The sequence below is a fragment of the Heterocephalus glaber genome, unplaced genomic scaffold (assembly GCF_053883595.1).
Source record: "Heterocephalus glaber isolate CG9 unplaced genomic scaffold, H.glaber_assembly_v1.0 deba00001537, whole genome shotgun sequence".
In the NCBI taxonomy this organism is placed as follows: Eukaryota; Metazoa; Chordata; class Mammalia; order Rodentia; family Bathyergidae; genus Heterocephalus; species Heterocephalus glaber.
The window spans coordinates 5451874-5479715 of NW_028258332.1; the positions used below are offsets into that span (position 1 = coordinate 5451874).

General features: G+C 50.6%; 2 protein-coding genes across 7 annotated transcripts in view; one reads left to right on the forward strand and one right to left on the reverse strand.

Annotated features, from left to right (window-relative positions):
- Adcy2 (adenylate cyclase 2) overlaps positions 1-4364 on the forward strand; it is a 405544-nt gene extending 401180 nt beyond the window's left edge. For both annotated transcript variants that reach the window (XM_004845165.4, XM_021258598.2), the window contains one exon: positions 3550-4364. In XM_004845165.4, coding sequence (XP_004845222.1) covers positions 3550-3702 — 153 coding nt within the window. In that variant the 3' untranslated portion in view covers positions 3703-4364. The remainder of the gene's footprint in view (positions 1-3549) is intronic.
- Cfap90 (cilia and flagella associated protein 90) lies at positions 347-22417 on the reverse strand. 5 transcript variants are annotated; one of them, XR_015442179.1, is made up of 5 exons: positions 22186-22417; positions 12835-12906; positions 10868-10984; positions 9081-9244; positions 8160-8329 (listed from the first exon to the last, which is right to left on the reverse strand). XR_015442179.1 is itself a non-coding variant. In XM_087189190.1 (4 exons), the coding sequence occupies exons 1-4, from the start codon at positions 22408-22410 to the stop codon at positions 676-678; spliced, it is 435 nt and encodes a 144-aa protein (XP_087045316.1). In that variant the 5' UTR covers positions 22411-22417; the 3' UTR covers positions 347-675. The 5 variants fall into 5 exon arrangements, 4 of the variants coding, with proteins under 4 accessions (XP_087045316.1, XP_021114258.1, XP_087045315.1 ...); XM_087189190.1 differs by lacking the exons at positions 8160-8329; positions 9081-9244 and adding an exon at positions 347-696; XM_021258599.2 differs by lacking the exons at positions 8160-8329; positions 9081-9244 and adding an exon at positions 4382-4562.
- Positions 22418-27842: the final 5425 nt, after the last annotated feature.

Below are 27842 nucleotides of genomic sequence, written 5' to 3' on the forward strand. Positions count from 1 at the left end.
CGCTCCGTCCCTGGGAGCCAGCAGTAAACATGATCTTAGTGATGATGATAATAATAATAATGTTAAACACATTTTTTTCAAAAGTAGATCTTGGAATTTACGCAGACCTTTTTATTACAGAAATATTAGTTTCTGTATTAACGGTTTTTGTTTTCTTTTATATGTAACTTGCTTTAACCTAGAAGTAGTGATTCCCTCTTTGCCCCATTTGTTTGGCTCAGTCCCTGTGTGCAGTACATAATGTTTATACTCCTGTGCAGAGCTGGCCCATGCTGCACACACCCTCATTCCTTTCCCCTCTCCTTCCCTCCCCTGCCTCCCTCCCTCCATCCCCTTTCCAACTGAGAAAGACCAATCTCCTTCCTATTATCTATCTTTTATTTTGATCTTTCTTTATAATTTAGGTTTCTCTTATATGAGAACTCATACAATATTTGAGCTTGTGTGTCTGATTTACTTCATTCAACATTATGGTCTCGGGGTGCACCCATTTTCCTACAAATGACTCAAGGGTGTCTTTCTTTATGGCAGAGTAGTACTCCACGGTGTGTAAATACCACATTTTCTTTATCCATTCTTCTGTTGATGAACATACAGGCTGCTTCCAAGATATAGCTCTTATGAACTGTGCTGCTATAGACATGGGTGTGCTTTGATCACTGAAATAGGGTGTCTTTAACTCTTTTGGGAAGATACCTACAACAACAACCACAAGATTCTAATAAGATAAAGACCGTGGCACCTGTGATAGTGCTGGTGGGCCCTCTGATCTAGCAGTGACCCACTGTGCACTGTGACAACCCAGAGCATCAAGCACGGGAGTGGCTTCCTCCTCTCTTGTTCCTCCTCAGCCCCAGCACCTGGCAGAGGTATGCAGGAGAGATGGATGCCACGCCCGGAGCACTGACAACCTACCCAGCCCAGCCTTCCTGGGTGGGACAGGAGTCCCTATGCCTGAAAGGCCGAAGATAACCTTGCCTCTGGGATTTATGAGTCCTACAGTCCTTTCTTAACTTGTGTAGAATGCCACCCACACCCCTGGCTTCAAAGGGGGATTTTCATCATGCCTCTACTCACTCACCTGCCTCTCCAAGCTGTTCCACCTCACTTGTCCTGGGAAGATGTATTCCAGTGGCCTTTCTAAACCACAGCTTTGATTTTTAAGGAACGACCAAACATTATTTCTAAGTCTTTGCCTTCTTCCACTCAGATTATTAGTCAGTCAACAGTTGCTACAAAGAAAGCCAAAATCCAACAAAGAGAAGGCAGATACAGAAGGAAAGCAATGGAAGAAGAGAGGAAGGAAGTCTCCCTGGCCCTCACAGCCCAGTGGGCCCCTGCTGAGGGAAGGACAGCTGGGTCTGCTCTGAGCTCACACTGCCAGTGGGCCTCGAGTGCCTCTCGGGGTGGGAGAGGTGGGGACTCCTCGGAGGGGGGCTGCACGGTGCTCAGCATCCATGGAGCCCTGCACCCCTCCAGAGGAGGAGCGCTCCAGCACTCGGCAGCCTCATCTGGCCGTGCAAGTGCCTGGGATGCTCCACAGTCCTGGACAGAGGGTCTGCTCTGCTGGGAAGAGAGGATGCTGACCGAGGACACACCTCCCACCTGCAGGCCCACCTGTCCCCACACCCCCAAGCATTCCGGACATGGATAGTACTTTTATGGTGCTTTCCAGGCTACAAGCAGTTTTCCAGCCCTTGGAAAGGGTAAGGATCAAAATCACGCCAAGAGAGGGGGTCGCTGAGAGCTGCCCCTCCTGGAGATCAGAGTCCCTGCCAAGCAATGTTGAAGACAAGCTGGTGTCTCTGTGTCTCTAGGAGGACATTTGGCCTCTTAATGCTCCCCATGATGTCACTGAGGCTGTCCTCGTGCAGTCTGACCTGGGGTGGGGAACGGCAGGCTCCTGCCTGTCAAAAGCAAGGGTATTGCAGGCAGTGATGCCCTGAGCTCATAGCTGGGAGTGGCCGGGGCAGGTTTCCTCCAACGCTCAGCAAACTCCAGCTCCAGTGGCCTCTCATTTCCACGTTTGTGCAAAAGCAGTCTTGAGGAGCCAGGAAAGTAAAAAAGTGATGCCTAGGCATCAAAAAGCTGCTGCTTACCAACATCACGCTCCCCCTGAGCATTGGACCTAAAACCCAGGGAACAGCACAGAGAGCCCTCGAAACACTGGGAGCGGCAATGACCAGTGTCCGCAGGCTCCATGGGCTCCTGCTGCTGCCCCTTCGCAGTGTCTGCCCTCAAGGCCCCTCAGCCCCGAGCTGTGGGCACCACCCCCAGCAGCCAGCCCTGCCACTGCACCATCTCCCCAGGCAGCATCTGCAGCACAGCCAACATGGTGTCTCAACACCGGTGCATTGTGCACAAGCTGCCACACTGTGCCAAACACGCCTGGCTCGGGTGTGGCCCACAGGCCTGAGGTGGCCAGGCGCCACCCATGCGCTGCTGACAGCCATGCCAGGGGCCTCCGGTGAGGTGGGAGGAGATCCCTCCTCTGTCCACCTCACATGCTTCCCAGGCAGCGTCCCCGGGGAAACAACTGCCTCCCTCCCTGCCCAAGACCCAGGCCCCTCCTGGGGACTGTCCTGGGGGCCGGGGCCTGGCCTTGCCTCTGCAGCAAGGTCTCCTTCCTAGACCACAGCTGTGCACCTGACAGGGATAAAGCCATTGATAGAGGCCCCTGCAGAAGAACCTAGGCAGGTCAGGGCCTCAGGGCCGGTGCGTCCCAGGCCTGGTCTCCTAAGGAGGACACAGCACCCACTCCAACTGCGACAACATGAGGATGAGCACAGGGCATCCGCACTGGAAGTTCCACTGCCATGTGACCCTGGCCTTGACTGGGAGCAGATGCTGCGGTCACACAGGCAGGGTGCAGGGAGGGTTCCCTCGGTGAGCACATCGCCCCAGTGCAGTGCACAGAGGAGACTTTCGAATCCAACCCGGAGTCCCACTCCACTAATGCTGGTGCAAACCTCACTGTTCCTTTTGCCGTAGGTCACTTCCTGTGCAGGACACCTGGTGACACAGCCATCACCAGAGCTGACTGTGCTTCTTGGGGTGCTTTCTCCCCTCTAGCTAAAAAAATCTATTGTTAATACTTTAGTTAGTATTTCATGAAATGGCACTCACGACAATGGACAGCGTCCTAAAGCCCAGAATTCCAATGCCATTTTGATTTATCTTTTTTCCATGGCTCTTTTATGTGAATACATAATTTTGTGTGGCTAGCATCTGCTTTTTGGGGTGAAATGGCTGCACACTAGCTCATTGTCATCTGAGATGTCAGTGATGGGAGCACCATGACTTTCTCAAATCTGGTACAGTACTTGAAATTTTAGGTTGTCTCCAGTGTCTTGCTATCTCAGCACTGAGTTAAACATTATTGTCCTTAAAAACCTTTCTCCTTGTGGATTACTTTCCCTTTCCAATAATTTCTCAGGAGTGGGATGACTGGGTCACAAAGCATGAAGCTTTTTTGGCTCTTTCATGGGCCCTGGTGGGCTGCACTGACTCCGGGCCTCACACTTTTCCACGTGTTCATGTGCCCTGCAGGTGACGGAGGAGACCAGCCTCGCCCTGCAGACACTGGGGTACACGTGCACCTGTCGAGGTGTCATCAACGTAAAAGGAAAGGGAGACCTGAAGACGTACTTCGTCAACACAGAGATGTCACGGTCCCTTTCCCAGAGCAACATGGCACCCTGAAGAGGCGCCTCACTGTGGCCAGAGCACTGTGCTCTCTGGAAGGTACCACGCACTTTCTCACTGCACCCTCTGTCCCTCGTCTCCACGTGCGTGCTCTGTCCCGTCCTCCAGAGCCTTTGCAGACTGGTTCCTGTGACCCAGTGGCAACTGTTTGGTGTCTGACGTGTGCCCAGATCCTTCTGCCACTTGCACTGTGCTTACTCCTTCCTGAGCAAAAGGAGAATGGAGTGTGTCCTAGAAGGAGAGCATTCGAAGAACTGACAGAGGAGAGGTGAAGCAAACACAAATTCTTAAGGCAATAAAACTGGGGGGTGTATATTATCTTCTGGTGCATGTTCTTTTCTGGAAAATACGGTAGCTCGCCAAATGCATCCGCTAGTCTGATATCCAAACACACAGTATTTGTGAATAAGTTGATTCGGTTGCCCCACATGGAGTCTGTACTCACCACACCGTGTCTCATTGCCAGTGGCCACCTGTGGCTCCCGCCGGGATCTGGGGTGTGTCACCTTGCTCTGTTGTGTCTCGTGCCAGCAGCACGTTGCCATCCATCACCAGAGTTAGTCTTGACCACCTAGGACAGTTTTGTACCAAACTCATCTGATGTTTTACTGCCATTTGTCTTTTGTAAGGTTAATTCATTAAAACTTTTATGTACTTTGGTTTCTAGTGCCTGTATCTTTTATTTTCCTTTCTTCCTTCTGCTATAGTTTGCTCCAGAATTAAAGTTTGTTTTCCATCATTCTCCCTTGTGGCACACGTATTTCAGAAGAAGCCCTCCAGAAGCCAACATTGAGGTACCCTTGAGTCATTCAGTTCGGCACAAAGTAGGGGATGCAGATAATCAATGACACAGCTTCCTGGAGGGAAAGAAAGTATGCTTGGTGTTTCTAATGGTTTGGTTTGCATTTTGGAATCTCTTGAGATTCTTGAGGGAAAAAATATTTTAACAGTGAAAAGAGTCTTCTTCGCAAATCCCAGAGTCCCTCTGTCCCCTGGGCTCCTGTCCACAGTGATAGTTCCTGAGAACTAGTGGACAGGACTCCCTGAGAATAACTGGGAACCAGCTGTGTAAGTCGGGCATCAGAGCAGTTCAAGTGACCCAGAGAGGCTGCCATTAGTCTGAAGGTTAAGGAGACACAAAGCTAGTGCTTATGCTTTTCTCAACCCAGAAGACCTGGAAGGATTTCTTTCTTATCACTCCACTTCTAACGTTGTTTGGTGCTTTTCCTATTCACATGAGGAAATTATGCTTTGCCAAATGTTGAAAAATAAAACAATCATGCAAACTCTAATATTTAAAAACAAAACTGCAAATAGCAGCCTGGTGGGGCAAACTTGGCTTCTTTTTTGGCTCAGGGCAGGCATGTGTGAGGGGCAGAGGACTCTGAAGTTCTGCTCTGAGCCGTTTAGTACTGAGAGCTTAGGTGGGAAGCGCAGGCCTCCAGTCTGACGCTGATGCTAGCCTGACCCTGAGACGTGGAATGCATCTCTTCCTTCCTCTTAGGCGTGCTCTCCTCCCTGCTGGCTTGTAGGATTGGCCTGTGAGTGAGTGAGCTAATGACGCTCTTCCAGCCAGTTCCGGCAGGTACACAGGCACACGGTGCTGCACCGGGGCCCTGACTCAGAGCTGGCCAGTGTCACACAAGTGTGAATGGAGCGTGACTTTTTCAGTTTTCTGCCTCAACTAGGAGACTTTTTATCCCATAGTCACAACTCAGCATTGGTCCTAAAACACCTAAATCTCCAAGCAAAGGTGACTGAAGCAAGGAAAACACTGTGAGGCCCTTTCTGTTCCCTCTCAGTCAGAGCTGGGCTGGAGTGCCAGGAGATGTCAGTGAGTTCAAACTGCTGTGGTCGGTAGTTCACAGTGCTGCTCACTGGAAGCACCTGTAGGCTCTTCTTCCCTTCGTGCACCCTCGGCCACCTGCTCTGGGCAACTGACCGCATTCCCCGACACAGTCCCCATCGGGGCAGTGAACTTGGGCTTGTGGTGAGAAGGACCCGGAAGGAGAGTCCATCCCCTCAGTTGTACACCAGTCTGACCAGACGAGAGTGCCTGGCACGCTTTGTCACACCTGGGCCTGTGCAGGCCAGGTCCCTGCCAGCAGCCCCGAGAGCCCCTGAACACAGGCAGAAGGCAGTCACTCGGAGCAGAGTGGCCGCTGACTCAGATGGCTGGCCCAGCACCTGTCTGTGTTTTGGTGACTGAGTTTCCTGGGGCAGCCCCGATGCCCTGTCCAGCTTGAGACGCCTGTGTTTGACAGTGAAGGCACAGAGAAACCTAGACCGTGTTTGAAGTGTGACCGCGGCTGGGTGTTCAAGGTGAGGGTAGAGTGGAAAATGGACTGGTCCCCGAGATAGAGGGGTCACCCCTGCCCAGGCTCCTGGGTCTCTGGGCACCAGCAGTCAACCCTGTGAGCAGCAAGTGCAGATGGGGGCTCGCCACGCCCCTCCACCGCCTGTCCCTTCTGTCTCCTGTCCTCCAGGAGAATCCCTCCAGTGCTCCTTCACCGCTAGCCTTCTTTCCTGGGAAACCATGAGTCCAGTTCCCTTAAAACTCCCGGGTTCAGAGACGGCTAAGTCTGTTATTCTTTTCTCCAGCTCAGTGGGCTTTCCTGAAGGCAGCAACCTTTCTGGTTTGCTCTGCTCTACATTCATCTACTGATCAGGAAATATAACTGAACAATGGTAGAAATTTGTTAAATGAAAACATCCTAATAACATAAGAGTATCCTCTCTTCAGCCAGGAATGGTGGGATGAGCCTGTAGTTGCAGCTACTTGAGAGGCTGAGGCAGGAAGATCACTTGAGCGCACCAGTCTGAGACCAGCCTGGGAGCCGCTTTCTCAATTAAAACAAAGTCCTCTCTTTGATAAGATGGCTTTAATGGGCATCCATTTAGTGGCTTTAAATCGTGAATGTCAGGATGCCAAAAGAAATACATTTAATTTTTTACTGCCTGATAAATGTGCTATCTTTTGAAACCTTGCCTAGTTCCACCCCTGCTTTTTAAAAATGAGCAGTAGGTTAAGAGTGTTGTGTCTGACTTAAAGTAAAATAAAAATAATTTAGTTTGATATAAATTTATTGAAGTCACCTAGAGATAATTTTCTGTTGAAATCAGTACTGAATAAAGAGTAATTTCTACAAAGCTTTATCATCCAGATTGTATATATATTTTTATTGTACTATTGGAAATATAGTATAATGTACCCCAAAACAACTCAAATAAACTTTTGGTGTTTTTTAAAATAAAAGGCATGTACACTGAAAAAACATTTCAAAAAATAAAGAAACATTTAGGAGTCATTCAGCCTTGAAACTGCCAGCAATTGAATACTGTGGGTCTTTAGAGAATCCTCCACCAGACTCTGACTCACACAATAAAACCAGTGATCCAGGGATGGGCACTGAAATTAATTAGATCACTTGCCCATTAACTGCCAAACTGTGGGAAATTAAATCACGGTAGACGAGGGATGATTTCTTCCAAAGGATCCACTCGTTAGAAACAGCTGATCCGTTAGCACTTCAGGTGAGTTTCCCATTCTCTCCAAAGCTAACATGTCCAAGCTAAAAACAGCTGTTTCCACACAAGGAGAACCACTGGGAAACACGCCCTTGGACTGGGTGGGGAGCAGCCCAGAGCAGAGCGTAGAGGCGCTTAGTGGACCTCGGGGCCTGGGGGTGACAGTCACACGGCAGGGCAGGACCTGGGGCCAGACACCCACAGTGCCCCAGCTCCACCCCTGGGACCTCACTGATTCTGGCACAGACTCATCTAGCTTTGGAAGTTCCATTTTAAAGGTGAGAAAATGAAGGCCCAACTAGATGAAATGATTTGCCTTAGACCACACAGAAGAGGCAGCGGCCAGAACTTTCCCCAAATCCACTGAAGCCCCAAACACAGCCTCTCTCGGGGCCTCTGGCTGCTTCTCCCTTGAGAAGTGACAAGGAGCCACCCACTCTCACGGGGCTGCCTTCGGTCATTTGTGAGTCAGACCTCTAGGAAGCAGATGCCTTTTCTCTCCCCGTGGAGAAAGGAAGGAGTCAGGGCTGTGTGTGTTACCAGCATTTCCCATCACTGTCAGCAAAATAGCTTCCTCACTCCTGCGGCCTCCACGAGAGCCCGACAAAGGCGAAGTGACAAGACCGACCCAGCGTCGTGGAAGGGAACCTCGCTCTCCTTTTATTCGGGTGCTCACAATCAGCCCATGTCCCTTGTCCTTTAATCCGAAGTGAGCGCAGGTAAAATCTTCTTACGTATCTAATACGGAAGGTGTATGGCCAGGTCTCTAGCCAAGACAGCCCGAGGAAAAGCTGCGCATCCGCCTACCACCAGGGTGCTGCGCGATGCTAGGGCGTGGCGTGGGTGCTGTCCTTCCTGTGCAACCTCACTTGCCCAATGGGCGCCCCCTACCCCTCCGGCCGGCGCAAGGACTGCGTCAGGCTGGAGCGATGTGGCCAAAGCCAGGCTCCTTGACGCTGGGGACGTCGTTCTTCCTATAGAAGTCCGCCTGCACGTGGTTCACGCGGCCATGGCCCCGGTTCAGGGGCTCAGTGGGCTGCTGGATGCGCTTCCCATACACGGAGGACGACAGCACCCCCACAGTCCTGGCCTGTTCCTGGTGAGAACAGCAAAGCACTGTCAGCACCCACGTTCACCAGCGCAGCTGAGCCGCTGCTGTCTGGGTCCGCCCAGGGGCTAAGCAGGTGCCCACACACCTGCAGGCTGCCTCCACCTGACCCCGTGGGCTCCTCCCGAACAACACCAGAACCTGCCCTCTGCCCAGCGGCTCTGACGGCCTCGCGTCGCTCAGAGGAAAAGGTCGGATCCTGCGGCACGCACCTCCAACTGCAGACTCCCCGCTGCCCAGTCGCGCCCTGCCTTCCCCCAGCCCTTGTCGCCTCAGCTCTCTCCCCTCTTGGCTGTGCCCCAGAACGCTCTCCTCTGGAAGGTGACTGAACCATGGCGCGCTGTGCTCATCAGCGGAGCCATCCGTGATGAGTCAGGGCTGCTGGAGCAGTGAGGAAGAGAGGCAGGGCCTGCTCGGAGGGGTCCCTGGGACACGACCTGGAAGGACATATTCTGGTCCCGAGCACCTCCCTTCTCTCTCTGTTCCCTGGCTGCCATGGGGTGAGCGGCTTTTCTCCCCCAGGCCACTCCACCATGCCATTTCTGCCTTGGAACCAGCCCACCATGGACTGAACCCCCTAAAACCCATGGGCCCAAATAAACCTCTCTTCCTTTAAGTTGTGGGTGTCGGGATTGTGTCCCACTGATGATGAGAAGTAGCCAAGAGCCCTTCCTGCCTCTTCCTCTCTCCGAGCACTCAGGGCAGTTCTCTCCAGCTTTCAGAACTCTCTCCCACCCACCTGCTCTTCCTGCTCACTTCTCTGTCCTGCTCCTGCTGGGGCTGCTACACTGCTGGAGTCTCCAGATGTCACGAAATCACAGCCTCCCGTGCACCCCTCCCTGCTGGGGCCACTTCTCTGTCTCCTTAAATGACTTTCTTTTTCTGCATACCTGGTATCACTACCTGGAATAGGATTAAGTATTTCCTTTATTTTTGTCTCTGTGGGAATGTCAGCTCCAGAGGACAGGACCCTGTGTCATTTCCTTTACACTCAGTCGTACGTGGGAGTACATGCTCAGCAGTACACATATTACATGTACACACATGTATGTGCAAGGCAATAAAGAGTAAGTGACGTGAGCCTCGTTTTTCTCATGAGGAAAGTACTGACCTCCTTTTGCTACATTGGGATGCATTAACATGAACAAAACTAGTAGAAAAACTCAGTATGTGCAGCCTCAGTGTAAATACTTCATAGTACCTTCATGACTTAATCGTATAAAAAATAAAAAGAATCTCTACACGTGGCACTGTGCCATACTTTGCAGTGCTGGTGACCAAACCCAGGGATTCGTGCATCCCAGGCAAGTGCTCTCTTACTGGACCACATCCCTATTCTGGCATTCCTAAACAGTAATAGTCATAAGACCCAAACAGAAGCCTTACCGGAAGCTTTTATTCTGTATATATTCTATGTAATAGTTAATGCACAATGCATAATGTATAAAAGGCTACTCATTCAGCTCCTGACTTCTAATACTCCTGCTGTCCTCACACCAGGCTTTGTGAACATATTGTTCAGAGTGCAGCAAGGCAGCAGAAGGGTCTACCCTAAAAGGCCGATGGGCCCAGCCAGGCTAAGAGGTGATACCTGCTGTGAACCTCTCCCTCTGGCAAGCTCTGACCTCCTCAACCCTCTGAGACTGGCTAGCTGTGCAAGACTCCCAGCTGCGGCTGACTGCAGGAGAGCGCCCCCTTCCAGAAAATCGGGAAAGTCAAAAGAAGAGTGGCCTGGAGTGTTACAGTGGCTCAGGGCCTAAATAAACGTGGAGAGATATCCTGGTGCAGGCAGCTTCCACCCTGGACAGCACAAGGTCCTGGAGGAACTGTGACAGCCAGGACTCAGAGGGCAAGCAGAGACCTGTTTTATCTATGGAAAGAGCTTCTTTATTTCACTATGCTTATGTGGTTATCTTCCATCAAACCAAACAACAGAATGAAAAACAAAAATTAACACACAAATGACACTATAAAATAGAGGGAGCTAGAACAGTAGCTTGGTCTCAGCTTCTTGGCACAGTGAGATATACGTGAATTGTTTAAAAAGAAAGATACATAAAGCAACAGAACACAAACTTAAATGCATATGTGTGTACACACATCATTATATACACACATGCACATCCACACACATGTACTCATGAACAATACACATATTACATACACGAACACATGTATACATATTTACACAAGGGTGTACATACAAATGTGCATGTTTAAACATGCATGTTCAATATGTGTCTACATACACAGACACATACACACATATGTGAATATGTACACAGGGACATACACACTTGTGAATATGTACACAGACAGGGACACACATATGTGAATATGTACACACACAAGGACACATGCACATATGGGAATATGTACACATACAGGGACATATGCATATATGGGAATATGTACACACAGGGACATATACACATGTGAATATGTACATACGTATAGAGAGGAACATATGCACGTATGTGAGTATGGACACACACACATATATTGTTAGTATATTCTTACTCTCACCTCCTCAGCAACATGAAGTCCCAGGCCTTTTGCGTGTTCTCTGTCGTCTCGGTGCAATTTCTGATTATAATCTAGGCGTCTCTTAAAGATGCAGTCATAGAGCGAAACGATCCCTGTCTGGGAATAAAATAGAAGGGAGCCATGGTTAACCTGAAGGTTGAGCCTCTGGTGTCTGACAGAGCCGGGATGTGTGGTTTCCTGACTGCGGTGTGCTGGGAAAGGGCCCACATGACTGATGCAGGCACAGCTGGACCTGGAGCAGGAGGAAGCCGGGCCCCATGGCCAGAGCAGGGTGCTGGGGGCCGGGACAGAGCAGGGACATTCCCACAGCACCGTCCTCGATTCCATGGACGTGGCCGCTCAGGGTCTCTGCCTGTCTGACCCACGGCCACAGCTCAGATCGTGGATGGTAATAGTGACCGAGTCTTAGTCCATTCAGTCCACCGGGAAACAGAATCCCACAGACCGGTGCATGCACAGAAACTTCTAGGCACGGGCAGAGTCTAAGTCTGCTGATGGCTGCTGTGTGCTTCAGAGCTGGCACTCCTCATTGTGTCCTCCCATGGGAGAAGGGGCGCAAAGGGGCGCATGAGCTCCCAGGCCTCTTCGAGAGCACTAATCCCATTCGAGAGTGCTGCATCGTCCTGGCCTGTTACTCCCAGTGGCCCGTGCTCTGAACGCCACAATACTGGGGGCTGTGTCTCAACACAGGAATCTGGGTGTGGGGGTATAAACCCTGAGAGCACAGCAAGACTATCTCTAAGGATGTGTGTGTCTGTTTAAAAACAAAAATCCCAAATTGTATAATAAACTTGCATTGCTTTGAAAAATTACCGATACCCGAATGCTAAGACGACATAACCGAACAAGAGTTGTTAAGTTGCTAGCCAATATTCAAATGTTCTATATGAAAACCTTCCCTTGAGAGACAAAAATATTTTCTTTAATCACATGTGCTAGATCAAACACTTGGAAATTCCAATATGTGGATATCCTTTCTCTATATGTTCTATACATGTGCCTCTATCACATTAATGAAATGCACATACACACGTAAATGCACTGCACTGATGTATTAAGAAAATGACTCGTCAACTGAGCTCTCATCTGTCCTATCTCCAGTTTTTCATCTACTTAAAAAAAAAAAAAGTCTAGGACCGGGGCTTTAGCTCAGAGGTTCCGCCGCCTGCCTCGAAAGCACAAGGTGCCAAGTTCAACCCCTGGTACCAAAAACATAAAAAATAAAACTAAATAAGTCTGCCTTGTTCGCTATCTAGTAAAAGAAGGAGTTCACATCCCGGCTGGTCTTTAATCGTTACCCACTAAGGCAGACCTGGCATTTGTCACTCCTGTCACCCTAAATCCAGCAGTAAACCCTGACATCACCACAGGATGGGGGAGCATCAGATCTCTAACTTTCGCTCGCTTACTTCGGCTTTACTTTTTCCTGATAGTGATGTGAGAACGATTTCTTCCAAGTGCAGGACAGGAATGTGGAAACAAGCAGTGAAAATGATGCACGATGCGTGTTTGGTGTGGGAAACACACCATCCTCACTGACCCGTCCTCACTGGCCTCGGGAGCCCCAAGCTCCTGGCAGCGGTGGGAATGACCACAGTGTAACTAAGAGCCTCACGGGTCCTCTTAGGCCGCTCACAGATCACCTGCCAGATGCAGTACCGTGATGCGGGGGCGCTCGGACCCAACTCAGAGGTGTGACTGTCCTCGTGCAACTGCGCATCCTGTGGGGGAAGCAGCACCACCTCTCAGGTTCACTTCGGAGGTGCAAGAGCAACACACATGGGAGGCACTTACTCCAACACCGCTGGAGCCCCGCTTTGCCTACGACCAGAGTCGCTGTGTGTCTCAGAGGGAGAAAGTGACCTCCTCTCCGGAGCACAGCTTTGGCCTCTACGCTGCTGGTCATTTAATGTGAACACAAGTGTCCTGTCTCCACGCTTGCTTACCTGCTCAGCTTCTGGGCGTGTTGTTTCCAAACCACCCTGGCCTTCAAGGCTCCTGAAATATCCCAACTGATGCTGGAAAAGCCAAAGTCAGTGGGGAATTGATAAATTGTTCAGCATTTAGCACTGCAAAAATCGCCTAGCTCTTTGGGGCTTCACATCCCATTATAGATAAAAGTAGTTCCTGACAGACTAGAAAATAAGTGAGAAAGAAAACCCAGAGGAGACCTCCTACACACAAAGGCGATGAGGAGAATGTCATAAAGAAAACATCAATCACTTTGACTGTGAAATTAGACATTTGTTTATCAAATAAAACTAAAGTTTTTTGGGTTTTTTTTGGTACCGGGGATCGAACTCAGGTCCTTGCACTTGCAAGGCAGGTGGCAGAACCACTGAGCCAAATCCCCGGTCCCAAAGTAAATTAAAAAAAAAAACCCTTTTGAAGACATGACAGAGGCATGTCCATCTCTTTAACACATATCGCAGGGGCGGGGGGCTCTGTTAATGCAGAAGCTGGTGGGTTGTGAACCAAGCACAGCTTTTTGGGGTGAGCCAACAAAAGGCCCTCTGTGACCCAGAAAATCCAAGCGCATCGCCCTCCTTGTGCAGGTGCAGGTAGTGAGCTCTGCAAAGGCAGAGGCTTCGGCAAGCACATGTATCACAGCCAGACTTTCCCTGCTGATGCGCAGAGCTACTGGCCAGGCCCAGATGGGGCCAGCAGGGAAACGAGAGCAATCATGACTCGATATCCCATGATGACAGAGCAGCTGGGTTCCTGGTCCTAATCCAGGTGTTCCCTGGTCTCTGCCATTGCTCCTGCTGCCGCGAGATTAGCCAGCGTGCTACATGATGAACAGGACCCCCATGGCTCTGAGGCGCCCTCTTCTGCACCCTAAGAACCTTGTCTCCACATGGAGCTCACTGCTGGCCACCACAGGCTCACTGAGGTCAATGAACAGCTCGGCCAGAGGGGGTCAGCACTGATGTCCAGAAAACAGACCCTCCAGGAACTGCCTGGGCTGTACCTGCTCCTGTCCAAGTAAGCCCCACCCCTCCCAGGGTCCTGGCTTATCCTGGGAGAATGGATTCAAGGACAGAAGAAGAACGCAGTCACTATTCCTATATGAGGAAGGGAAGGCGAATGTGCTTTAAAGGAAACCCAGTATAATGTGTAGCTTTAAAGAAAAGCTGGCCGTTTCTTTCCATTCTCCTCAGGGCTCCTAACACGTGTAAAAGTACCTGCTGCCTTCCAATCCCAGAATTAGTTACCAAGCACCAAGCACATCTTAGTCTGTAGGGAACAGGGGAAGGGGACGTTACCAGAACCTCTGCAGTGAGTCCTGGTCTCCTGCGAGCCATCGTAGCACATGGAGAATTACAGGAAAGGTAGAAAACAGACTGAGAAGAAGCTGAGCTTTGGGTCTGATCAGTGCTGCTCTGGGGAGCAAAGACAAGAACCCCTAGCTTACCGCACCTTTTATTCAGTACATCAGGAGAAACAAATGTAACAAATGAATATGTAGATTTCAGTACTTCACATTGGGATAAACAAGGTGTAACAAAAGACTGGGCTGGGTGGGGGGAGGCAGAAATCTCAGAACAATGCAGATGAAGATTTGGTTCCTCCCAGGAACTACACAGATGAAGATTTGGTTCCTCCCTGGTGTCTCCTGAAGGTGTGGTCTTGTCCTGGAGCATTACAGCATCACGGGATCATTGATATCTCAGTTGTGACCTGAGGCCTAAATGGAGTTATGTTTTGGAATGCCATAGCTGGCCTGTAGGCAGGAGAACTAGGCCTACTCAAATGATTTTTCCCTAGAATTATGTAGCATTGCTCCCAACAGTAGTCTTCATTGGGAACCTCACTGCCACAGGGTGTGGAGAGATCAGAATCTTGGAGAACTTTGCTTTGCATGGATTTTGCATATTCAGAACTTTCCAGAGTGAAAATGAATTTTTCTCTCATTAAAAATTAAGAACAAAAGGAAAAAAAGTCACTATGAGACAGGCAGCCTGACTGAGAAAAGTGACTGTCCATTTCCAATTTCCAATCAAAATGCAAGTGTGTCTTTCCTGGATTTTAATTACTAATCTTTCTTCTTTTTTTCTTTAATCCCGTATGGCTTGAGATTAATAAAAACCAGCTGGGATTTAGATGCTCTCACAGGACAGCATCTGAGTTACTGGTATTTTTGCAGCTTAAATCTTTTAAGGAATTACTCTGTCTCACACATGATGCTGCTTTTCAAAACAAGCAAAACAGAAAACATGTATTTTTTCTTGCCATCCCTGTTCCTCTGTTCCTTCGTGTTTCAGCATCGCCACACCTGGTGTTGGATGACCTGCCATGAGCATCCCTTGGTGACCCCACTCCTGATGCTGAGAGCTTCCTGCAGCCTGGGGCCAGATAGATGCTGCTGTGGAGCTGAAGCGAGGTGGTGGGTCCTCGAGGGAGAAAGTAGGTTCTGGGACCCCTGGTCCGCCCTCTCTGCCTCCTGCCTGCCATGAGGTGAGCCACATCTCCCACGTGCTTTTGCCATGATGTTCTGTGTTATCCCAGACCCAGAAACAACAGAGCCAAGTGACCATGGACTGAAATCCCTGAAACCGTGAGCCCACACAAATCTTTCCTCTTTTAAGTTGATTTTCGCAGGTGTTTTGTCACGGTGATGAAAAATAACATGGCCAGTTGCAGGGAACCAATTAAACACAAGTTTAGAGATGCCCCAAATGGGCTCTCATCAGGGGGTAAGAGCAGGCTCTGTACTCGGCCTCTCAGGGTTCAGGTCATTTGGTCCTGCAGGGCATCCTGGTTCACCTCCACCAATATGGAAACCGGGCTGTGACAGGACAGCGCTAATTCCCTCTCTTCATAGACCATGCTGTCACCTCACATCCTGTGCTTTTCAGTCACTCCACCTGCACAGATGCCATGTGCAGCGCAGACACTCTAGGGGCTGGGGCCAGGGGAGGAAGTAGGTCCCAGGGGCGGGCTCTGAGGTGTGTATGGGGACCTGGCCCCTTCCCTTCTCTCCCTGCCAGGAGATGAGCCACTTCCTTCTACCACTTCTCCCCACCATGAGTCCCGTCTCATCATGGACCTGGAAAGAACAGAACAGAAACTTCCCCAGGCAACCCACAATAGTGCCTTTGATTCACAGGGGCCTCCTTGTACTTCTGATAAACCCAGAGTTTCTCCTTCGAAGTTAAGCAGTGTGTGTGAAGCTCAGTCAGAATATTTTCATGAATTTCAACAGCACTTAAGATCCTGTACCTTAGAGGACCTCAGCTTATCAAGGACAAGATGTGAGCATTCTTGAAAGGACTATGCTCAGCTATTCTCTTTCATTTGTCTGTGTAAAAGATTCTATCTCCTCTCTAGGTATATTAATATCATAAACTTTGGGAATTTGTATGGCTTTTCAAATAATTTGAATATTTTACCCTTGAACTGAAGCCAGTAGACCTCTTCCTCTGACACGTTTGTCCCACAGTATGGATGTGTTCTGACCCCATAGTTCTGGTCAGTCCCAGGGGCCCACTGGTGGCCAAGGGGAGACTGAATGGTCATGGAGCTGACTGGGTCCATCTTCTACTCCGTGTCCCCAGAAATCCACATCACAGGCTGATGCTTGAATCTAATCTTACACTTTCCCCCTTGTCAAATCTACTGGGGAAAATGCTTTTCTTCATCATTTACTGATTATTATTATTTGAATCTTTGCTGTGCTTTGAATATGATGTGTGTCTCCCTCGAGGTTCACATGTAGGCAGTGTGGCCCCCAGGGTGGAGAATGGAAGATGCTGTGTGTATCAGTCAGCTTTCCTGTTGCTGGGACATGGCACTGGCCACCACAACTTAAAGATGAGAAGTTTAATTTGACTCATACTTTCAAGAAATGTAGTCCGTGGTCAGCTGGTACAAGGCGGAAACCTGATGGTTGAAGGGCATGGCAGAGCAAAGATGCTTAGCCAGGGAGCAGAGCGGTGGACAGTGCCAGAGAGGAACGAGCAGGGACCAGATATGCTGCCCAATCTCAGGACTCCGCGATCCACCAGATCCAGCAGATACAACATACTCCGTCCATCTGCTAGCCCCTTCTTAACCCAGTAAAGGTAACAGATCAGGGTTAGGGTCACAGTGTGGGACCGTCAAGAGGCAGGGCCTGGCGGAAGGTCACCAGGTTGCTGGGAACGTGCTCTGGATGGGCCCCAGTCTCTCTCCACTTCCTGTTTCAGCATATGACTGCTGTCCCTGCCACACGCTTGCAGCTTTGCTGTGCGGAGCACACGGCCATGCAGCCAACAGGTCGCCCAGCCGGGCCTCTGCTGTTCCCATCCCCAGCCTTCTGCACTGAGAGCCGAGAAACCCTCCTTTCCTACTCAGTCTCCCACGTCAGGCGCTCCGTTATGGAAACAAAAAGCTGACTATGCTCCTGGAAGGGGGTAAACTGAGGCAGTCTGAAGTAGACTTTTAAATGAAAGACGCACGCTGCAAATGTATACGTACATATTTGTGCTATCTTCTGTGCGTGAACATGTGCTCAGTTAGACACACTAGACACAACACTGCCCACACTGGCACACGCTGAAGACACATCGCAGGTGTCTGTGGGGCTAGGATCACAGGAAAACACTCATTCCCATGAGGAAGACACCCAGCCTCCTGGTCACTGTGGGTTCTCAAGAGAAGGTGGGCTGAGCCCCTCCTGCCCTGGAGAAAGAGGAAGATTCCCAGCCCCACTCCACAGACCTGCAGTCACAAGGACCAGTGGTCTCTGGACAGTGAAAGGCAAGGAGAGGGAGAGAGAGAGTGCCAGAGAGCAAACTGCAGTCAGCCCACTCCCGCTACCAAGCTCCGCAGGCACAGGGAGGGCCACACAACCAAAACAGCGAAGAGCCAAACAGAAGCCACGCCTCAGCTTGTGAAGCAAGTCCTTCCAAGAGGTGACCACTGTGTTTGTTTTAAAACTTGGCTTGTGTTTATTCACTCCTGGGCCACTCACTCAGCTAGCATTTATGGGAGCAGGAAGCCCTGTTTTGATGACTGAAGAGATAGCAGTGATGGAGAATCCCTGCCTTTGTGCAGCGCATAATTTAGCAGCAGAAAAACAAGGACAGCAAGACAACTGAGTGAAATGTTTAGCAGGTTAGAAACCAGAGGTACAAAGGAGAAAAGCCAGCGTGGAGAGAGGAAGGGAGCCCAGGTCAAAGCTTATTGCCACCGGAGGCGCATGCCTGTGAGAGACTGCTGCCCTGTGGGGAGGAAGCTCCAGGAGTGGAAAAGACCCAGCTTCCCTTCGCTCTTTCCTCCACAGCCCACTAGGAGTGGCCGAGTGCACGTGGCCCAGGTGGCAGGTGACTAGAAATGGGAAAGGTGCCACAGAGCCAGGGACAGGGGCTCTTACTGAGCACTGGCTGCACACGGGGTGCTGGCCCTGGCCTCAGAGCGTTACTCTGCACCCTGGAGGGGCAGCACACATCCACAACCTCCCAGAGCAAAGCAATCCGCTCCAGCCGAGGGAGTCGGGCACCGGGAGGTAGAACTCTTGCTACATGAAGACGCAGTCAGCCCTGGGCTCCGGGTCTGCATCTCTAAGGCCACCAGAACTAAGGTGAGGCCTGAACAGAAAGTGTCCCTCAAAACAGAACTGCTCAAGCCAGCACCTGGGAGAGCAGGGTATAAAACGTAAAACCCCTTAGGCTGTTTTTTTTTTCTAAGCTTAACTCTTAGACTTTGAGGAATTTAATCAAAACCTTCATAAAAGGGCAGTCTCCTTTGACTTGGCTTTTCCATTTTAGCAGCAGAAATGCTGCACAAGGCAGAGAAAGGAGAAAGTAATTTGGCAATGCCATTGAGCTGAAGCTGCTTTGTAACCCCTGGGACCGCATTTCATGTGTCTCCAGAGCCTCCTCGGGAGCGGTACCAGAGCTGGGCACATTTTGGCTGGCAGCTTGAGAGGACAAATCTGTCTTGTGATTCAGAGGCATCACTGAGGCTTTAAATAAGTGCTCAGCCTTCAGCGCCTTAATTCCGTGGGCTCCCTGGGGCAGGCTCTGTTAGAGTACAGCCACTAGACCGTGTGAGTCGCGAAGTGACTGGAGGTCAGCGATTATTAGTTTGGCTACTGGGCTCAGCACTTAGTGAAAGGAAAGTCAAACTATTCACGAACAAAAGCAAAATAACAATAGCTGTGCTTGCTTCATGCTACTTGGCACTCGTTCGTTTACTTAAATTTTTTTTCAGTGCTGGGGATTGAACCCAGGGCCTTAGCACATGCTGGCCAAGTGCTCTACCACCGAGCCACACCCCAGGCCAGTTTGATTCATTCTCATCAGGGCCCCATGAAGCTGACACTGTTGGTCTCATAGAGGGATAGAGCCAGGCCGAGCATGTGTGACCTGGGCAGTTCCACACAGAGAGGAAACATGGAGCCAGTAGTTTGCCCAGGACTTCAGCTGGTATCATCAGCTGACCACTACACAAGCTACTGTCATACGCTGTCTTAGTCTGTCCCTTCTACTACAGCAAAGTCCCACAGACCAGGAAATTTCTGAACAGCACAACTGCATTTCTCATAGCTCTTGAGAGTCCAAGGTCACTGCCGGAGCCTTTGGTGTCTGGGGCGTGTGCTGTTTCGCGTCCACAGAGGGGGCCTTCGCTGTGTCCTTACACGATGGGAGGGCTGGCATCTCTTTGCAGTCCCTTTTGTAAGGTGATTAACCCCATTCATGAGGGCCTAAGCACCTCCCCAGGGGTCACCGTGCAGCGCCATCACCTCGGGTGAGGATGGTTACTTATGAATTTGGGCACGAGGCACAGGCACTGGACCAAAGCCCTGACTTACGCACTCACTCTGAGAGGTTTCCACATTACACTGAGCTGCGGCTGAGTCTTCAGCGAGCCTGTGATACAGAAGCCACCCTCTCAGGGAGCTCGGGGTCAGAGAAACAGCTTCTTGACTCCTGTGGCTAACTGAATACCAGGTCAGATGGCATCAGGGAGCTCATCACTGCCGTGGATGGCCAGCTTGTCCAAAGGGCTTGGAAATGTCTTCTGTTCTTGTTGCTTTCAAGACTCTTCATCCAGGTGTTAACATTTCTGCTACATTGTTTTCTCTCATGAGATACTAAGGGCTTTGGGGCTTGAATTTGTCTGCAATCCCAGTTATCAAAACCCTTAATTTTGTTTGTTTTGTTTTCCCCAAATCCTCTTTGCACTGATTTGCCCTTTGTTCCATCTCTGCCTTCCAGAAGGCAGTCATATGTTAGAACGGGGGTGGGCAACTTTTGCTGTAAAAGGCCACCTTGTCATTATTTTATGCTTCACAGGTCATGCAGTCTCTGTCAAAACTACTCAGCTCCATGTGATAACTATGGGCAATCCGAAACAAATGTCTGTGAGGCTGTGTTCTAATAAAACTTTATTGATGAAGGTCTGTGTGTGCACGCTGCACTGACAGGCACATTTTCTGCCCTGCTCTTCATCTCCTCCTGAGGGCTGGGGCTTGGGTGTTTCTGTCCCTTGGCTGGTTTGGCTCTGAGAAGAGAAGCCATCTATCAGACTAGTAAAGTGAAGACTTAGCTGGACCGGCTAGGCTCACATCTGTCCCTTTTCACTTGGCATGTCTTTCCATCTGCTTTTTCCCTGGGTCCCCAGGAAGTGTAAATTTGCCCAGTCTGAGATTCAGAACAGCAGGGCCATGAGCTCAGAGTCCTTTGTGCAACTCTGTAACGTGGTCTTTATCCTTAATAAGTCTCTCAGCCGCAACCTGCTTCATCTTCCGCCCTAGGTCTTCATAGCAGGAAGGTGGTATTTAACAGGCCCCCTTAAAGTAGCATATTCTGAATTATCTTCAGAAATAGCCAAGCACATCTTATATTCATTCTCTCAATAAAACAGCATAGACCATGGAAAACATTATTTTCTGGTTATTTATCTTATGCTGTGCCTTAATGCTATATATATTAATCATAAAATAATTAGCTATCATACAGACATTACCTGCATAAAACATAAAACTTATTTCATAAGCGAATCATTTGCAGAGAAGAGTTCATGTAAAATATATTGTCCACAGGAGAGAAAACGGGGTCCAGGGTAGCGAGGAAATGGGGAGCCGAAGCTTTAAACCCCCCTCAGTCTAGGAGGGTCAGCGAGCAGAACTGTGAAGGCGGATCTGACAGCCAGTGTCCCTCTGGCCCCCATCTGCCGACCCGACCTGGCAAGCTGCTGGGAGGCAGGAGCGGAGCTGTCAGGTACAGGAGCCTGGGGCAGGCTGGGCTGTGTGCATGCAGTCTTCTGGCGCCGGGGCTGGCGGCACAGACGCGGGTGGCACAAGTGTGTGGTCACGCAGTCCCAGCAGCTAGGGGTGTGCACGCAGGCCAGCAGGGTGGGCGGCTGCGGGCCCCCTTGGCTGCTCCGCGCTTTCCTCTGGCTGTCTCCAGGTCTCCTCCCCTCCGTGTGTGTCTGTCTCTTTGTCCTAACTTTCCCTTTGCCTACGGACAGACAGCAGCCACACCGGGTCAGGCTTGCCATGAAGAATCCTTGAATCTGCTTACCTCTGTAGAGATGTGATTCGAGGTACAGAGATATAGGGGACTAGGGCTCCGCAGCATGAATCTCGGGGGACACAAGTTATCCCCTGCCAGTCGCAGAAGCTGGCAGCGGCTGCCTGGGTTTGGAGGTCTAAGCTCCAGGACACATGGAAAGGGATTTCTCCGGGCTTTGGGCTTGAGGGTGGGGAGGAGGACCGGGATGCGCTCTGAGGGGACAGCTCACACCCCGGGAGGGCCTGGACCCGCCTCCCGGCAACCCGCTCTGTGCCTCTCCCCCGCCCCTTTGCAGCTGTGACACCTGCGTCCTCAGCCCGAGCAGCAAGCCTCACAGCAAGGACAGTGACACTACAGGAAGAGACCACCGCTAGGGGCGGAAAGTGCTGCTCCGCGTGAGGGGCTGGCAGGGGGTGTGAGGGCCCCGCCCCGGACGCCCGCCACCCAGCGACCCTGAGACCCAGCGACCCAGCGAGCAGCCAGGGCGGCCGTCTCCGCGCAGCCCTCTCCTCTTTGCTTTCTTAGCTTTGCAGGCTGCAGGGGCTCCCTGCCCTCTGAGAAACCGGGATCCCGACTGGGTCCCGAGTCCTGGGCTGTCCAGCAGGGTCCCCTGCCACCGCCCACCTGGCCCCGCCCCGGCTCGCCCCGCCCCGGCTCGCCCGCCCGCCCCACCAGGCCCGGACCACCTGGCCCTGCTCTCCCCGCCCCTTCCCCCGCCCAGCCTGCCCCACAGGCCCCGCCCACCTTCCCCCCGCCCCCCTGGCCCTGTTCGCCCCGCCCACCAGGCCCCTCCACCTGGCCCCGCCGGCGGTAGTAGCTGTGCTCCTCCGGGTCCCGGCGCCGCGGCGGGACGTAGCTGAAGGCCGACAGGGCCGAGAGGGGCAGCGGCCGAGGCCGGCCCCGCAGCGTGTGGGCCGTGATCTCCTTGTCCTCTGGGTCCTCCACTCGCTCTGGGGCGTCCGGGTCCATCGCCCCCGCCTCAGCGAGGTCCACGCCCCGGCTGCCGGCCTCCGGCCGCATCGGCCGTTGCCTGGAAACGGCGCGGGGCGGGGCTGGGGGCGGGGCAGGGAGGGAGGCGGGACTGTCGCCCGGCCCCGCCCCGGGTGCGAGGCCTTGGGAGCACCCACCCACGCCGAGGGCAGCGCCCTCCTGGCTCGGGCCGTGCGGCCGCCAGGGAAGGGGCCTCCGTGCACGGAACTGCGGGTGCGGCCCGGGGAGGCGGGGATGGGGTGAGCGGCCCGCAGCGATCCGGGGAATACGGGTCCAGAACACACCCGAGTGTGGAGTGCGCTCACGTTCCTCGGGTCCATCGCCGGCACGTGCAGTGCGCTGTGCAGGGACGGGGAAGGGCGAGGAAGCAGAGTGACCCGAAGAGGACAGAGGTCGGACTTCAGGGCACAGGGGCGCCGGGGATGCAGCTCAGTGGGGCCGCCGCCTGCCTCACAAGCGCAAGGCCCCGAGTTCGATCCCCGGTACCGAAAAAGAACAAAGAACACAGGGGTCTCATCAGCCGCAGCCGCAAGGGCGAAGAAGCTCGTTCCGTGTCTCCTCATATTGCTCTGGCCCAGGGGGCCTAGTGCACGCTGCAGGCTGTGCACGGCTCTGTGATGCTGAACTGAGCACCGGACCAGAGCCTGCACCTCCCTGCAGGGAGCCGAGAGCCAGGGCTTTGCTGGGCGACCCTGAGCTCCGGGAACTCCAGAGCTGCGGGGTCCACACTGCAGCTGAAAGCTTGGGCTGTTTCTCTTGACATTGGAGCAAGAAAGAAGCTCCGGAGAGACTTGGTTAGAAGTCCGTTTCCTGCACCTGTGAGGCAGGGAAGGAGAAACCAACGGAGACAGTTGTCATTCCACAGTAGCTGTGACTTCAGCACATCTTGCATGGCATATGCTTTGTTTACCCTGAGTTCTCCTAAACTCAAACTTTTTTTTTTCTTTTGTGCAGTACTAAAGATTGAACCCAGGGCTCAACCCATACTCAGCGTTTTCCTTATTTTTGAGACAGAGTCTCACTAAGTTTCGATCCTGCTGCCTCAGCCTTCCAGAAGACTGGAATTACAGGCATGTGCTACCACAGCCAGCTGAACTCAGCCTTCTGAAGCTAGGAAGTCCCAGCTAGCTTGTTATGCTGGCTCAGCCACTTAACTCCCACGTCTCAGTTTTCTCCTCAGCACGGCCCACAGGAAGAAGACAGGCCAAGAAATATTCCTATTTGGGAAGAAAAGGTCTAAAGGAGCAGGGGAAGTGGGAGGGGTAGGGGAAAGGAAAAAAGGGAAAAGAAAAAATATGAGAAAAGGGAAAAATGGAAACAAAAGTCTTTGCAAATAGGGAAGGGTGGAGAGGATGAAGGGAGGGCAGGGGAAGGGGAAAAAAATAAGAACCAAGATACTCAAGTAATGGTACAAGATCCCAGTGATGAATGTAACTGTATTTTATGGCTAAAATGTACCAATAAACTTAATGGGAAAAAGAGAAATATTCCTGTTTGTACCCAGCTCGGAGGAGGTCAGCGTCCCAGCAAGGTTAAATGACCTCGGAGTCAAGGCTAGAGGCCCACATAACCTACCACACCAGTTTCCCAACCCAGGCCCATGCTTTGAACATGGAGGGCAAACAGGGAGGACATGGGCCATGCGAACTGGAGCGGGGGCAGGTGCAGTGGCCCTGGGTGAACAAGCCTTTATCTTATTTGATGCCTTCTCCCTAGAAAAAAACATCAATATTGTGAGTAGATTTGCAAAGCATAGCTATCATCAGGTTCTTTAAGTAGGGTGACTCACTTAATGGATGAAGTCTCTAGGTTAGTAACTTTAAGCACTAAATTTATTACTTGAAACTTTTAAGTGAAAATTCTGCCCATTTATCTTGTTGATTGTGAAATAAAAATGAATGCGATTTTATGATTCCTAAAATGAGAAATCCAAAATACTGACAACTTCAGCAGTGAGCACACCACCCACCACCCGGCATGTTATGGCTTGTGCCTAGATATCCCCCCAAAGCCTCATGCTGGCATAGGTGGAGCTTTCTGGAGCTGGCTGGATCAAGAGTGCATGATGTTTCAATTAAGGATGCGATGCTGGACTTATTTGTAGTTCGATGCTGGGAATAAGGGTTCCCCACCTGGGTGTGAATGCTACTCACCCTAAGGGCGGGTAGCCTGTATACAATTTAAGGGACAGAAAGAGGGCTGCTGTTGTCACTTGCTACTTTGCTGCTTGCTGCCCTCCTGCCTTCTCCCTCCCATGGACTGTTTCTCCTCTGCAGCGCCCCTCTGCCATGCCACCCTGCCTTGGAGCCAGCCAAGAATGGACTGAAACCTCCACAAACTGCAAGCCCAATAAACCTTTCTTCCCTTAACTTTGGGTGTTGGGTATTTTGTATCAGCAATGAGGAAAAGTAACTAAGACACTGGGGGTGCAGAAGCCAGGGTCCTTGGAGAGGCGCTTCCTCCCAGGTCAGGGACAGGAATGGAGCCAAAGACATTCTGTTCACAAAGAAAAATTCAGAAGCTAATGACAAGGTCAAACAGACAAAGCGTACCCCAGCCCAAAGGGGATAATTTAAGTCAAAAAGCGAAATGTAAAGGATTGAAGCATATCAAATACATAAAAATTCACAAATCCATCTGCATCCCCCAACAAACAAACAATTGACTAGATCAACACTTTATCCTAAGAATTCATACGAAAACATTTGTTTTTTTTCTGTGTAAGCCTTATTTTAGAGTCTGCAAATAGTTAATGTAAAAATTATTTTTCTTTCCTTTTTTGGCTTTTTCAGTACTAGGAATTGAACATCTTTAGCTGTTTTTTTCTTTGATTTTTTCATTTTGAAATGGTCTTGCTAAGTTGCTAAGTTTCCCAGGGTGAGCTGGAATCTGTAATCTTCCTGACTCAGCCTCTCAGAGTGGTAAGATCACAGGCATGAGCCACCGTACCTGGCTAAAAGTTCTTTATAGACAAATACAATGATAGAATTAGAAAGCCATTTTGGATTTTTTTCTTTTTGATACCTGGTGAAATAATGAGTCCAGGCCACAACCATCAGCAGGTGTAAAATCCATCCTAAGAAATGTTGATGGAGAACCCTGGTCGGACAGAAGATGCCAGCGACACAGGGGCTTCTCGTGCTGAAGAAACATCACTTGTGGGGGGGGCAGGCCAATGTCAGAGCAGAAGGGAGAAGGCCACAGCTGGCCCTGAACCTCCTGGTCTGTGAAGTCCAACCTGACTGCAAGCAAGCCTCGGGTGTAACTTTCAGTTTAACAGGGCAGACAACAGCTGGAGGACAGGTTAGACAACTGCGTTGACACTCCACGTTCTACACGCAGCTGATCCAAGTCTTCTAATGTAGGGTTAATGATATGAAAAGGAGAGAGCAGGTGTAAGTGTTGTAATAACTGCAAGTAGTAGGTGGCCTTTGGGTTCTGATTCAAACACATCAACAAGTTAATTTTGAAACAGCAAACTTAGAATATAGTCCACGTAAAGTCAGGGAGTAATTGTTAATTTCTATAATTGCAATAATGACTTAATGGTTAGACAATAAAAAAAAATTTCCTAGTTATAAATGCGTACTGGAATATTTAGGATAAAATCGGATAGCTTCAATTTCTCTAAAAACATTCCAGTAAAAAAAAATAGGAACAAAGGGAAAGAATAGATGAAACATGATTGGAAAATTATGGTGATTTTTCATGCTGAACAGAGAGACTCATGTGGAGCCATTCTACCATCCTTTCCACTCTTATATGTGTTCACAATTTTCCATAATAAAAGTTAAAAACAGTAGGACTATTAGGTATTGTTTCTAGCAAACATCAGAACCAAAAATATCTGTTCAGCCCACAAATACCATGCATTATATGCCAGAGAGTGTGGGAGGTGTTGGGGAGCGATGTTTGTTTCTTCGGAGAGATGCCGTAACAAGGATAGAAAGGCACATTTTCCTTTGATGGAGCCCAAAAGCCAGAGAACACGAAAGTTAAGTTTTCTGACTGGTTCATCAAGAGAGCTTTCGCCTCAAACAACCCAGGGGCTTCTAGAGAAACAAAGGCATAGATAGCGTCCTTGCAGATTTGGGGAAAGGTGGTCAGTAAAACCCAATGAAGATGGGCTGGAGAGATGAAGCCCAGCAGGGCTGTACACACAGCTGATAGATACTAAGCCAGGGCTGAGAGGTGGATTCAGGATTCTCAGAAGTCAGTGGCAAACGTTCTGTCCTAAATTTCTATATCTGAAGCTCCTCCATCAGGCTGGACATTGAGGCCACTTCTCTGATTCAAAGTGTCCTTTGTGGGTCAGATTTTGTAGCCATTATCAGGATGTCCCATTTCACTGATTTGATTTCAAACAGCCCAGGTTTCCTGGCCCAAGGTCCTGGCAGCAGTATCCTGGATGTCTGAGCAGCAAGTGTGTCCTGTTCCTGCTTACAGCCCGCTCCTGCTTGGACTATGATTGTGAGCTGCATAGTACAGGTTCGCTGAGAAAGACACATGACCAGAAACCCTCACCGCAACCGGCACAACTGGCAGGCGTGCCTCATGTCACCGCTAAGCTAGATGTTCAAGATCCAAATGCATCTGGGTGTATTTCCAGGTTGGGGGAACCCCACCTTTGGAGGGAGGCTAACTGGCCTTGGTCACCTTTCTTAGAGGTAACGGGCTGCTTCCTCGTTTCCCCAGAATTCCCCAGAATTCCCCATATAATGAACTCTGCTCCGATTACTCTCTTCCATCTGCACAGTGTTTGCCAAGTGTCCACGTGGCCGCGAGTGAACCAAGATTTGAAAGGAAGGATCATCATCCTCAATGGTTTCCCTCCAGCCAGCGTCTCTTCATCCCAGCAGTCTTCTGTCCACACCTGGTTCAGGTAGGGGAAAGGAAAAGGAAGTTGCTTGTCTTCAGGCAGAACTGTCGCTGCACCCGTCCACCGCCCCACCCCTCTCCCCTCCCCCCATCTACTCTAGCGAACAAGGGTTGCAATGCTGTAACCCAGTCGATTTCTTAAACTTTGCTGCCCCCTCGTGACAGCCCGAAGAATATTACTGTTCAATGATTATGCTTAGAAAACATTTATTCCCACTTGTTTTTTCTTTCTTTGCTTTACTGTAAAGACTCACGGAGCAAGGCTGTGCCTTATTCACAATCGCCAAATCCATGGCACCCAGTGCTCCTGGGCTGGACGTGTACGTCCACACCGCTTTTGCACGGCACAGACTTTAAAGCTCGGAGGCGTGAAGATTCAGTTTAAAGGGACTTGGCTTATCAAATTTACCCCTACCTGGGAAGCCGCCAGCCCTGTACATAGGACCCAAGCTGTCTTCCTAAGGCAGAGGAGCATTTCAGGAGGAACAGGAGGAACACACTGCGGCAGCGTCTGCCTGTCACGGCTCGTCCTCGCGTGTGCCCTTCCTGACTGCGTTGGTCTCTGTCCTTCTGGAACTGGGAAC

Bases quoted from the DNA above. Each gene is read 5' to 3' on its own strand.
- Cfap90 (XM_087189189.1), bottom strand. From the start codon at position 22,410: ATGCGGCCGGAGGCCGGCAGCCGGGGCGTGGACCTCGCTGAGGCGGGG. The intron at 12,907-22,185 runs GTGGAGGGGCCT...TGGCTTTTCCAG, and splicing joins ACTACCGCCGGCGGGGCCAG to CATCAGTTGGGATATTTCAG. The intron at 8,330-10,867 runs GTGAGAGTAAGA...TGTTCTCACCAG, and splicing joins GACTTCATGTTGCTGAGGAG to GAACAGGCCAGGACTGTGGG.